The 13,627-nt window shown below is 54.0% G+C and overlaps 1 protein-coding gene and 1 non-coding gene across 2 annotated transcripts; one reads left to right on the forward strand and one right to left on the reverse strand.

Moving 5' to 3' along the window:
- Positions 1-308: 308 nt before the first annotated feature.
- LOC122390820 lies at positions 309-4,998 on the reverse strand. Its single transcript, XM_043384150.1, has 5 exons — positions 4,990-4,998; positions 4,596-4,778; positions 1,867-4,329; positions 1,277-1,392; positions 309-991 (listed from the first exon to the last, which is right to left on the reverse strand). Exons 1-5 carry the CDS (start codon positions 4,996-4,998, stop codon positions 694-696), a joined length of 3,069 nt encoding a protein of 1,022 aa, XP_043240085.1. The 3' UTR covers positions 309-693.
- A 2,540-nt stretch (positions 4,999-7,538) lies between these two features.
- LOC122390831 lies at positions 7,539-7,657 on the forward strand. The gene has a single exon (XR_006258237.1). It is a non-coding gene; the product is annotated as a 5S ribosomal RNA (ribosomal RNA).
- Positions 7,658-13,627: the final 5,970 nt, after the last annotated feature.

Here is a 13,627-nt window from a genome sequence, read left to right on the forward strand (position 1 = left end):
GACCTGAAGATCCGGCTTCTAAGCTTGGTTAGCGACTCGTTTACATAGAGTTCCTTTCCGCGTAGCTCCATACGGCGACCCATCACGCGGTCACGAATGCTCCCCTCGCCCGAACGCACGAAGCGCACAATCACACGATTGTTCGGGCCAGGCAGGCGGTGGGCGTGGTCGATATCGCTGGCGGTGACTTCCAGTCCCGGCAGACACTGGTTCAGGGTGCTGATGACGAGACCGTTGATGTCCTTGTGGTAGATACGCTAAAATTACAGGCCGATTCCTCTGGTTAGCCACATGAAATTCCAACTTAAACTTCTCTGCCGGTTTATTACTTTACAGGCAGCGGTAACACGGCGACAGATGGATCCAGACTGACTAGAAAGGATAAAAACAAAACGAAATCGGCTCGGTGAAAAATGGAAGCATTACATCACTAACAAAAAGTGATGGATTCAGGACTGGGGCGGGCAAATAGAGGAAAGTTTTACTGGGTGAGGAAAGGTAGGGTACATCAACACGGGTCACGGGTGAAGGTAAAAAAGGTAAGAGGCTACTAATCACAACACACTCCCCACTCGAAATCGAGCGCACGACCGATTTCGAAAAACAAACAGAACGATGAATACGACAAAAGGCACAGCACTCTGCGATAGTTCGCGGCGACGTAACTCGTCCCGATCACTGCACCGGTACGACTCAGTCCGCCGCCTCCAGCAGGAACAGGCGGCTGACAGGGCGGCGAGTGCTCCGCCCGCGCAGGCTGATGACGGCGGCCCTCACGTGGCCGTCCGGCCCCGCCAGCAGCCGCGTCACTCGCGCCACAGGCCACCGGCCGCGCGGCCTCTCACTGTGGACTAGCACCACGTCTCCCACGCGCGGTGTACGGCTAGGTCGTCCACGGGGCGAGACGCTCCAGCAGCGGAGAGCGTTGCGGTACTCATCACACCACCGCCGGATCAGATGGTCGCAGACCCGCTTTTGGTGACGCCAGGCCCTGCTGATGGAACACTCTTTCAATGTTGGGCACAAGACACCGTCTATGCTCGTCACGCCGAACAGCAGGTGGGCGGGGATAAGGAGATCTTCACCATCGCCCTGGGTGAGGGGGCGCAGGTTTATGAAAAAAGCGAGCTCATACATCGTGGCAGACAACTCCTCAAACGTCAGGTGGCACTGATGTAGGGTGATGCGAAGAGCCTTCTTTGTCACGCCCACCAAACGCTCCCAGTACCCTCCCCATCAGGGGGCAGCCTCAGGGATGAACTTCCACGTTACCGACCGGGGTAGGTGGCCAAGCAAGGCCCGGAACGTCCGAGCGTTGTCGCTGTACACCAGAGCTGGCGTCCCTCGGATGGCGCAGAACCGTCTCAGCGCCAGGATCACGTCAGCGGTGGCCTGTGAGCGAACAAGCTCTAAGTGCACCGCACGGGAAGTGGCACATGTTATCAAAAGCACCCACACTTTCGCCTGGCTCTGATCAACGTACAGTGGGCCGAAAAAATCGACACCGACTTTGGCAAATGGACGGCTCGGCTGTGTTCTGAAGTTGGGCAGTGCTCCCTCAGGTGATCGGTACGGTACGCATCGGTAACGACGGCATCGGCGACAGGTTTCAACGATTCGACGCACCGTGCGTCTCCTCACCGCGTACTCAGCAGTCAGCAGGGAGAGGGTTACCCGCGTCCCCTGGTGGAAGCAGAGGCGGTGCGCGTCATCGACAATCAGAGTGGTGACATGGGCCAGGTCGGGCAGCACAGGTACAGCCCGCTCCCCACTGCGCAGCGTCGCCTCCAGCACGCCATCGTCACTTAGCTGTGGATGCAGCTTTTGAAGCGGTGAGCCGGCCGGCAGCAGTTTACCGGCACGTACGGCGTTGGTCTCCTCTCTGTAGGCACGGGCCTGTGCCTCTCTGATCCAGAAGCGGAGGCTCAGTCTCTTCTCCTCGGGCGTCAGCGGACCCGTCCGGCGCTCCTCCCTCGGTAGGCGGCTGTTGGTGACGAAACGGAACACCCACGCGAGCCTCAGCACAGCCTGTGTGAGGGTAGAACATGACGTAATGTCAAACGGTAGGGTCTCACTTGTGTCACTTCGCGTCGTCAGCAGGGTCAGCTTCAACGGGGGCTTCTGCAGCTTCACTTCCCTGGTGGCCTCCTGAGACGGCTGCAGACTGTCGGCCTCGTCTGTCGGTCCACAGCAGATCCTGGTATCAGGTCCCTGTCGGAGGAATGTCGGTCCTCGCCACCACAGATCACACTTCTCCAGAGCGGTCATGGACATGCCTCTCGTCCCCAGGTCGGCTGGGTTGTCTTGTCCTCTTACGTGGTGCCATTGCTCCGCTTGAGTCAACTGGAGGATGGTGGTCACTCTGTTCTGCACGAACAGCTTCAGCTTCTTCTTGCTCTTCAGCCAGAAGATGACGTCCATGGAGTCGGTCCAATAGACGACTTGTGGGCTCTCCAGACTCAACGCCTGTCTGACAAAGTCCATCAGCCTGGCGCCGATGAGGGCACCCATCAGTTCAAGTCTGGGCACGCTGAGGGCGGGAGTCAGGGGCGCGAGACGAGATTTGGACATGAGCAGCCTGGACTCCCCACCCTGCACAGCGTAGATGACACAGCAATACGCTTTCTTTGAGGCATCACAAAAGACATGGTAGGTGACGTCACAGTCATTCGTCAGCAGCGCGCGGGGGAACCATACAGTTCGATCTGGTGCGTCTGTGAGCCATTCTGCTAGCTCCTCCTGTAGCTGTGGGGGCAGCTCCTCATCCCAGCTGACCGTGCATCCGACTCCCCACGTTCTCTGGAACAGAGACCTGCCGACAACAAGCCACGGAGAGAGTACACCGAGCGGGTCAAACGGCTTACTCAGCAGGGACAGCATCTCTCTCCTGGTCTTGGCCACATGGAAGCCAGGCACACTCACTGCGAGCAGGTCCGTGGCGGGGTTCCACAGAAGACCCAGAACGTTGGCCTCGCTGTCAGCGTCACCGGAGATGCGCCGCTTGTGCAACTCCATGCCTGCGTCGCGGAAGATCTCCTCCGCCCGCGACATGCTCGACTCAGCTTCGGCTCTGCTGCAGAAGGAGGTGCACACATCATCCATGTACAGGCCACATTGCAACTTCTCACACAGACCCGGCTCCTCCCCACAGTACAGGTCCAGGTGAACAGAGATAGTTTGCAGCAGCATGAATGGGGAACATGTTATACCGAACGGAACTCTGCGGAAACGAAGACGCTGTCCGTCCCACAGAAATTGTAGGTACTTTCGGTCTTCCTCGGACACCGAAACCTGGTGAAAGGCAGCACGTATGTCTGTCTGAGCTCCCACGGCGTCTCGTCTGAAGTTGAGCAGCACGGCAGGCAGACGTCTGAGCAGATTGCTTCCCGGCTCCAGGTAGTCATTCAGGCTGTGGCCAGTGGCGTCCCGGGCAGAGCCGTCGAAGACCACCCGCAGCTTTCCACCGCGCCAGATGCCGCGGTGCGGCAGGTAGAACCCTTGTAGGTCATCGTTGGGCGGCGTCTCGATCACGCCGGCTCTATACAGATCTTCCAGGTGTCTCTGGTACGCTTCCCGCTCGGGGACTGTGAGCCGTCCCTCCATGCGTCCGATCCGGGCTGCTGTTAAGCTGAGGTTAGAGAGGGGGCGATCATCAGACTTCCACAGAAGGTTCATTTCGTACCTCTGTTCGGCGTCACTCCACTTCGGCTTCATCGGTGATCTCTCGTCCTCGTCCCCGGAGATGCCGAGCGCCTCCAGACTCCAGAGCTGCTCCGGCTTGAAGTCTGGCGACGGAAGCCGGCAGCAACGGAGCGCGTACTTCACCGACGCGCAGTCCACCGGCTCGCAGTCCACCGGCGACCCATCTCGGCCGTGCAGTACGTAGCCGAACACAGTTTCCAGGGCCCTGAGATGGTCAGTCAGCTTCACCTGCTCCCACAACACAACTCTGTACATCAGGTCGGCGCCGATCAACACGTCCACTGGCCCACCCTCAAAATCATCAGCAAGCAGAAGATGCGGTGTAAATACGGCAGTAGGCGGTCGGGCGGGGGTCAGTTGGGAACAGAGACGATCAGTCTTCCAGAGATCGAAGACGTGAGGCTCCCCACCGTGACGGCTCCGCAGAGACAGCCTCACCTTCTCATACATCCTCGGCTCCTCGAGCCGCTCTTGGAAGCCCAGGCAGGCGAACACACCTCTCCCCACCGTGGGCAGACCGAGTAGCTCCGCTGCAGATGTCCTCACGTACGACGAGTCCGAGCCGCCGTCGAGAAGAACGCGAAGCTGGCAGGTACCCCGCGGTCCAGACGCCTCCACCAGAGCTGTCTGCATGTAACACAAGTTTTCGCATGCAGCAGGTCGGTCAGACGAAGCAGCCTCCAGCAGGCAAGCATCAGGTGAGCAGTGAGCGACAGCACACGGCGTCATATGCACGTCGGGCATAGCACAAGCGGTATTCACCCTAGCGGTAGTGCTGGATGATGGCACTAGCGGCTGTGGTGAGACTGGCGTTGGTAAGACTGGCTGTGGCACATCAGCAGCGCAAGCAGCGGTGACATTCATGGCCTGGCGGGGAACAGCGGGCGACCAACCTGGACGTTGAGGTTGCTGACCAACTGGCGGTGGCGGTGGCAGATCTGGTAGGTAGCTCCCCTCGCGGCAGGGAGGCAGTTGCTGAGGACGGCTGTCCGCTCGGTGTGCGGGCGGCCGTCGGTCACGGGTACCAGCTCCGGGCTGGCGTCCTGGCTCACTGTGGAGGCTGGTGTGGTGTCGCTCTCCACACACACGGCAGTTAGAGCTGCGGCAGTCACGAGCAAAGTACGGCCCCAGGCACTGATAGCACAAACCAGCCCTCCTCACTACAAGCCATCTATCATCAACAGACATTCTCTGATAGTCAAGACACTTGCTCAGGCCATGTTTATCCTTTTTGCAAGCCACGCAGGTCCATGCAGCACTGGCAGGGGTTGTTCGGTTCCGACTCACCGCCAGCATACTCACTGAGTGCAGTGGGCTCCGTTCCGGAGGGACAGGATGCCTGGCGCCGATGTTCGCTTCCTCCCTCATGTCCATCTCCTTGCGAAGAAACCCGAGGAAGTCCTCCAACCCTGGATCCGGCTGGTGCTGGCGCGCCCATTCGAGCCTCCACGACTCTGGCAGCTTTCCCTTGGCTATGGGAAGAAGCAGGCTCGACAGGTTAGCACAGCTTACTCCCATCGCGGTCAGTGTCCTCACATGTGACATCAGATGGTCTATGAAGGATCTCATGGCAGATAGGTCGTCACTGACACTGGGCATGTTCAACAACTTTTTCATGATCTCCTCCCTCACTCTCTTGATTTTACAGAATCGGTCTTTCAATGCCTCCACAGCTGACTGGTAGCAAGCATCAGACACTGGTATACCTTTAACACATTGCAGTGCTAAACCAGAGAGGTGGCTCTTTAGTATGCTGAACTTCTGTATATTCACATACCTTGAATTGGTGTGCACAGCAACCTCAAACAGGTCCCAGAATTCCGACCACTGTAACAGATCTCCAGAAAATACTGGAATCTTTACATCAGATGCCCTCAGGTCAGTAGAGTCAGACTGAGCTGGGGCTGGTTGAGCAGACGCATTCTCAATCCTTGACAGATGACGTTTTGCCTTGAAAACCTCTCTGATGCTATCTAAATGTGAACTCTCGTCAAACACTCCCTTGACAGTCAGAACATCCTGCAAAGAAACCATCTTCTGCTCTAGCTGCTCCAAAACATGAATTTTGTACGCCAAGTCATCTTGATCGACTACTCCTGCCCTGTAGTCTTTCAAGTCACGGGTCAGCTTTGTGGCCTTACCTCTAAGCAGAGTTCTGTCCTTCACCAACACCTCCACTTCCTCACTCATCTTGTCAGGCATCTTGATGTCAAATCACAGCGCAAATCTTCAAAGCATCGCAATCAGCAAAGAACAAAGAAGCAAATGACTGAAAAAACAGTCATCCGGCCCGGAGGACTATGTGGTAGATACGCTAAAATTACAGGCCGATTCCTCTGGTTAGCCACTTGAAATTCCAACTTAAACTTCTCTGCCGGTTTATTACTTTACAGGCAGCGGTAACACGGCGACAGATGGATCCAGACTGACTAGAAAGGATAAAAACAAAACGAAATCGGCTCGGTGAAAAATGGAAGCATTACATCACTAACAAAAAGTGATGGATTCAGGACTGGGGCGGGCAAATAGAGGAAAGTTTTACTGGGTGAGGAAAGGTAGGGTACATCAACACGGGTCACGGGTGAAGGTAAAAAGGTAAGAGGCTACTAATCACAACAGTCCTCTCGCTCTTCCCACTCGCCGGCTCGCCCCGCAGCCCGCCCCCCGGCACCGCGGCCCGCCGACTGACCCGGTCCGCCGCTGTTCGGGCGATCAGCTGACTCTGACGTCACGGTCATAGGACCCCGACCTGTGTCAGCCAGCGCGATCGGCCGAGGGTCGACCGCCGCAGGCGCTGTCTGGTTCGGCAGGGGCGGCTCCAGGCGGGGCGCGCGGCGGGCCGCCATGGCGGCGCCGGAGAGGATGATGCAGGGGAGTCTTGAATTAATCTCAGCCTCCTCCACCCGGGTCTCCAGCGTCGACACCACCGAGCGAGACCGGCCGAGCTCCTCGCTTAGCTGGTCAATAACGCCATCTCTCTCTTCCACGTGCCGCTCCAACTCTTTCACGCGACCGTTGAGCTTCTCGATCTCCGCCGATAACGACGTGCGGAACTCGTGGAGTTCTCTGGAGAATGCGGCCATCAGTCGTTCCTCCAGCCCGTCGATGGCGACGTCCAGTTGCTCTCTGAAGCCTCTGTTGCCGCCGAGTGTCGACGGACTGCGGCCCGGCTCGCCGTTCCGCTCTCTGGCCCCGCGCTTGCAGGCGGGTGCAACGTCTCCAGACTCCGATCGGTCCCGCTTCTGTCCTTCACCGGCGGGGTCGCTGTAGTTGCGCACCAACTCACTGACGGATCGCTGATCGCAACTGGTGTCGGACGGGTGACCACCCGTCACACTGTCACTGTCCTCGCCTGTACACTGCGACGCGGCTCGGCGCGGCATGGCAGACGCGCGTGTCTGCAGCGCGTTGGCAAAAATCGAAGGCACTAATGTCGCAGGCTCCACGTAAGTCTGAGGCTCACACTTTCATGTGTTCACTGTGGAGCCAACAAAAAGCCACCGGCACAGCAAACGAGGAGTGCGTGGTCACGCTCGGGGACTCCGCACTCTGCGTGGCTCAGCGGAGCAGCGCGCGCACGCGTCCTGACCCGCCCGCTGTCACCGGCCGACTGAAATCACGATTCTGTGTGGTTTAGATAGTTGGAGGTCCTTCCCTAGTTGGCAGTGTTTTTGGTGGTCACATGAGTCTCAAGCAATGAGACTGAGCAGCGCCATCACTCAAGCCATCCGCTTGGCCAAAGGCAATGACTGTGGTGTTTGAGGCTTGTCAGTGCCAGAGTTGAACGTCATCTTTTTTGTTACAGATAAAGGAGTTGAAGATGGACGGCTCTCGTCGGCAACGACCATACCATGCTGAAAGTACCAGTTCCCGTCCGATCACTGAAGTCAGGCAGCATCGGGCCCGGTTAGTACTTGGATGGGTGACCGCCTGGGAACACCGGGTCTCGCTGTCATTTTCGCTCCTTCGATGGTGGCCACTGATGGCTATTTATCCCCTCACTGTTAGTTGAGGTGTGTCGACCACAAAAAAAAAGAATCATGTGAAGAGAGTTATATTTTATGGCCCAATAGTATGGTAAGACGATTGCTTCGAAAATTACCAGTTAAAAATGAAAAACTGACTCCCGCGAGGCAAAATTGTTCGCCGACTTGGTCTCTTTCTGGCGATACTAGCGCCCCAGCGTATACAGTAGGGCCGTTCCGAAAGCTTTAGTTACATACTCAGTTTATGTCCCAGTTACCGAAGCTATATATTAAGGTACGCTCTCGGTAGGTATTTTAAATAGTAAGTACTGGGTGCTTCCCGCCCACCTCCGACACTAATACTCAGACATTATCAATAATTTTTTCAGTATTTTGTGGAATTTTGTAACCAACCTATCTCAGATCTGAGTGCCTTACCTCGTCAAGCTTGGCCCCCTCTCCGTCAACCCTTTCTCCCCGCAACCCTCTATCCACGCCCTGACCCCCCCTCCCAGTGGCGTATTTAGGGGGGCCATGGGGGCCATGGCCCCCCCCTTTCCGCCCAGCCGCCCAGATGGCGCTCCAATTGGCGCCGACTAGGCTGATGACGTTTTACAGAGGGAACATGAATTAAAGAGTGATGTGAAGGCAGGGATCGAACTCAGTATCTCTTTGGGGGTGCCTGGACACCCGAATGTTCTCCAGGACATCGCTAACTAGGACCTGAGCCCCCAATTATGAAGGGCGCCCCTCCGGAAACCAGAATAGTCCGAACCCCCAGGGTCGATGGCGCCCCTGAAGAGCCGCTGGCACCCAGCTGAACGGAACAGTCGCCCCTTTAACCTTCCAGGCGGTGGGGGGCATTTTTTGGCCCCCCTTTAGTTTTTTCGATATATCTCGAGAACCGCTGCGCCGATCGTCATCAAACTTTCAGTACCCTCCCGGAAGTAGCTAGCGCACATGGTGACCAAAAATTTTACCAAAGGCTATGATAGGTTGGCCGCTACTGACGTCAGAGTGACGTCATTTCTACCATTTTCGACCAAAAAAAGGTTTCGCGGGAAGAGCTGTCAGGCCTACAGCTTTAGAGATACAGAAAAATGTTTAAGACATAAAAGGTGTGGAATCAAGAGGGCTACAAAACTGTTGTTTCGGTTTTTCGAATTTTTTGGATTTTGACCCCCCCCCCCAAAAGAAATAGATTTTTTGAATATAATAGCCAAAAAATTCAAAAAGTTTTTTGAATTTCGAAGAAGCCGGCATATATGTGATAGTCCCTACCGCCTTCTATCTACATACCAAATTTGAGATCGATACCTCTTTTTTTGGCCAAGTTATAGCGAAAAAACTGTTCAAAATTGATGACGTCAAATTTTCAAACTCAATTTTTAGCAATTCTAGACCTCCTAGCGCAAAACAAAGACCACCATTAGACTCCCCGTGACGAGCTGCATCGAGACAATACCCATTTTACGCAAAAATATCAACTTTGAAATTTGACCTTTTTTGACCTGACCTTGACTTGACCTCCACCAGAAAGTGACCTAAACCGTACCTGATGGTCTTATAACCAACACCATTGAGCTGGAAATGAAAAACTGGCCATAAAACATGCATCGCACAACCTTAGTAAAGTTGGGTTCATGTGGTGACCCTTGGTGACCTTTGGCGACCTGACCTGTGACCTGACCTGGTATGACCAGTGACCTCTAATAGCAACATATGCACTAGACAACTGACGCCCTATCGCTGATTTTCGACAAAATGCGTTTTACTCGGTGTTGTAATAGCGCTTTCCCTAGAAGCCCCGTGAACGGTGAAACATTTTATCTTTGACCTGACCTGTGACGTCATCGGTGACCCCGAGGTCAATGAAATTTGGTTTCCTTCGATAAATTTGACAGGGCTATCGAACGCCGTTTGAATTTTCCGGATCCGTCCAGTAGTTTCGGAGACACGGGGGGGGGTGAAAAAAATGCCCCGCGCGGAAGGTGGCCGGGAGGCCCACCGCCTGCCGGGTTAAAGGTTGATAGCGCCCCTCTAGAGCACTCGGCGCCACTCTGAAGTTCACAGCTGCCCCAATCGGCCCCATTCAAGATCGATCGCGCACCCTCAAACCACTGGCGCCCCTCTAATGGCCCTTTCACACGTAGCAACTTTTCCGGTCGCCGGCGACGGCAACTGTCGCCGGCGATCGCCAGCGACCGGGGTCAGTCGCCGGCGATCGCCAGCGACCGGGGTCAGTCGCCGGCAACTCCGCAGTTGTCGATATCAGCTGACCAGTCGCCGGGGTGTGACGTAGCAGTCGTGTCAGCCAATCATTGAAGAGTTGTCGGCGTTGCCGAGAAAGTTCAATTTTTCCAACATTTTGAAGTCGCCGGCGACTGTTCTAGCCAGCCGCCGCTGAATGGCCTTTCACACGTAGCAACTTTTCCGGTCGCCGGCGACGGCAACTGTCGCAGGCGATCGCCAGCGACCGCCAGCCAACGATCGTGTGTGACGTAGGTATGACGTAAGCAAGTCGCTGGCGATCGCCGGGCCACGGCCGGGCAATCGCCAGCAACTGGTGACGTCAGATCCGCGTCACAGGCCAGTCGCCGGCGACTCTTCTCGAGCAGCGGACGCCGCCATGACAGTTTTGTCCTTGGTGAGTGGTTTAGGTGATTTGTGATGCATTTTCTTCTTAAATTGGTTGGTGTGGCTACCTTAAATTTGTTGCACAGTAGCATAGGGATTATTATCTTGTAGTTTGCCTGTCGTGAAGCTGTTGTGACTTGAATTTAAGCTTGATTCGACAATATTGGAGGGTTTATGTCATTTGTGGCGCACTTGCCCATGATCACCCATGATTTTTATTTGTGATAAATATGTATTTTTCATCAAAATTGAATATTTTAATGACATTGAAATTGACACCAGTTTCATAAGGTAATGAAAACTTGCTTGTTGTGTCACAAGAACATTGTTTACATTCAGTACCTATCAGTGCCCTTGAGGACAAAGTGCCTACTGCCTACCCATCAGTCAGCTATTTGCCTACCTATTCGTGCGACACAAGGAAATATTTGATAGCAACAAAATATTATATTGCTGCTCATTAATTAGCATGATCAAAATCAAACAGGTAGCTTTGCAATTCTGTTATTGTTTCTGCTGGAGTTTTCCTTGGTACCATGGATAAACAACCCAGGCCAAACTTAATCCGCATTGGGTTCGCATGTGTGTGCGTGCTCACATGGCAAATGATAATCCATGGCTTATAAGTACATAAATAATTGCAGTATGCACAGTAGGTGGTAGGTATGTCATGTATTTTGGCAAGGTATTAGGTGGTTACGGAGCGAGCGAAGCGAGCGTAGTCTTTCCTTAGATTAACGGAAATTTCTGAGTATGAGCGGCCGGCCGGCCGGCCGGCCGGCCGGCCGTGGTCACGCTTTTGCGAGGCTTATATCTCAGCAACCACTTGACCGATTTACACGCGGTAATTTTTGTAGGGTAGCTTCATTCCTTCTACCAAGTATTGGACTATTCCCGATGCATGTGGGTGACCCCTTATGCACGTGCCACGTGCAAAACGAAGAGGTGTCACTTTTGTAATTGTTGCAATATCTCGGTAACTACTTGGCCGATTGCGCTGAAAGTTGGCATGTAGGTAGGCACCCACTAGGCACTGCATATACATGTGCCAGAGTTGGGGTGCTGCTGCACGTGCGCACGTGCAGGGGTCGTTTCCAGATCTCGAGAACGGCTGGACCGATTGCGCTCAAATTTGGTACACGGTTAGGGACCGGTTAGTAGGGTGCCGTGCACAAGTCAGTTGGGACCCATTTTGCACGTGCGCACGTGCAGGGTGCCGCTTCCAGATCTCGAGAACGGCTGGGCCGATTGTGCCCAAATTTGGCACATCGCTAGAGACCAGTTAGTAGGGTGCCGTGCACAAGTCAGTTGGAGGTACCCCCTCGCAATTTCGCACGTGCAAGGCCCACCCTCTCGCTCGCTCCGTTAGTCGCCCCAAAAGGCGTTATACTGGTATGTATTTTGGCCCTGGAGCTGTTTCCTATTCATTGCAGCAATGCTGCCGGCATGGCTTATGTGTACCATGCGCACACAAGCTCCACCAATGTAAAAATGTCATTTTCACACAAAACTCATAATTGGAGGAAGGTAGAGCAGACCAAGAATAAGCGGGCATTTGCTGCAGTGTGGAAAAAGTCACTAGAGGCTTGATACTTTTTTTTACATGCAGCAGCCTGGAGATGTCCACAGAGGCATGCCTGAGGATGTCCACAGAGGTGGATCCAGGCAATAGTTTTTACAATCTTCTCCCCTTGTGCCCGCTGTGTGTTGTGCTGACTGCTTGTCCCCCTTCTGGTGGTGCCTAGACTTGCCTCTGCATATCTCCCCAGGCTGCTGCATAATGTCTAAAAAAACCCTCAAGCCTCTAGTGACTTTAATCACTCCAGTCTCTACAGCATATGCCCACTCATGCTACAGCTGCCTTAACAATACCAAAATTAGTAACAATGGTCTCATAACCATATTCAGTAGGAAATGAATTACCTAGAAAATTATATTGAAAAATACACTTGCTTTCAAAAAGAATGAGCACTGCCTTAAAATGCTAGGTGTGAAATAATGCTAGGTTTCTGAACCACAAATTCCAATTCTGTGTCACTGAATACTGATTGCCAATTGTGCAAGACAAAAAGCGTCAACAATGCTACATCAAGGATAATGGTGTTAAGATAGTTCTCATTTTAGCCTGAAGTGTAAAAACCAAACCTAACCTGATTTGGGTATTTGGGTAAACCAAGCCTAACCTGATTTGGGTATTTGGGTAGTTTTTATGATGCTAAGCAATAGCCTATTCCAGGCTTCCTAATTTGCAGAGCTTTTGGTTAAAAAATGATTTTTAAAAATGTATTTGAAGTATGTTCTGACATGTCCGCCCTCTGTGCCTGGCAGACAAGTCACAGCGTTACCTGATGAGTCAAGAGGTTCTGTACCTGATGTACCTCATCAAGAGTACCTGATGATTCTGCAACACCACCTGATGGCCAACTCGACGGCATTGCTGACCCGAAAAGGAGTCTAGCAGCTGAATGTTCAACTTCTGCCACTGCACTGTTGACTCTGCCTAGAGACAGCATCTGCACCACGGCCCACAGACGATCTTCCGTGGGACGGTGTGCTGCGCACCAGTCACCACACTGACGGCGTTCACCTGTGTGCTGCACAACTTTCTGTGAGTTCAGGAGATCGACACTGACGGCCCCGGACGGTGTGCTCTGATTGCGCCGAGTGTGCTCCCTCGTGTCCGAGCCTTGATGCCAATACCGCACACGAGGCGGCGCGCGTCCGCCAAGCCCTCACATACTGCGTCCAAAGTGCAGGTGGTGGTCGGTGACAGTGTGCAGCTTCTGCCGGCCCCGTGGACGGCACCGCGTGTGACCATGGCATGTGCATTCGATTTTCTGACATAAGTGCAGTGAATTTATTTGTCATTTTGCTTCTGAATGCTGTCGCCGCTCGGTAGGGTCGATTCTGCCAGAGTAAAGAGGTCGCCACGATCGGCGCCGGTGAGGCAAGGAGCAAGGCACTCAGCAATCGGCTGCCGGGAGGTGGCGGCGGCGGCGGCGGCTGACGACTCGGGCCTCGAAAATCCTGTCGTGTGCGTTGCTGGCTATTATGCGTTGTTGGTGTGCGCTGTTTTGCAAGGCCTTTGGAGCGGCATGTCGAATTTTGAGTTTTGGACGAAGGAGCCTTGGTGTTTTGTTGGTCTATTTTCGATAAAAACGGTCATGAAGAGTGAGCTGTGTCCAGGCTGATTTTAAGATTTCTGTCACAGTATTGTCACCTTTGACCTAGGCTTGTGTCTTCTTGGGTATCGGCATATTGTGCCACCGTCCTTGCCCCGTGTCCGCGCGTGCTACATTTTTATGTGGTCGCGCGTATGGTGT

This window comes from Amphibalanus amphitrite, unplaced genomic scaffold (genome assembly GCF_019059575.1).
Source record: "Amphibalanus amphitrite isolate SeventyFive unplaced genomic scaffold, NRLGWU_Aamphi_draft 000411F_arrow, whole genome shotgun sequence".
Classification (NCBI taxonomy): Eukaryota; Metazoa; Arthropoda; class Thecostraca; order Balanomorpha; family Balanidae; genus Amphibalanus; species Amphibalanus amphitrite.

Excerpts from the sequence above, each read along its gene's own strand:
- LOC122390820 (XM_043384150.1), bottom strand. Across the intron at positions 1,393-1,866 it reads ACAGAGAGGAGACCAACGCC|GCCACCGCTGACGTGATCCT; the intron begins GTACGTGCCGGT and ends GTTCGCTCACAG. Across the intron at positions 992-1,276 it reads TTGCTTGGCCACCTACCCCG|GGCCTGGCGTCACCAAAAGC; the intron begins GTCGGTAACGTG and ends TTCCATCAGCAG.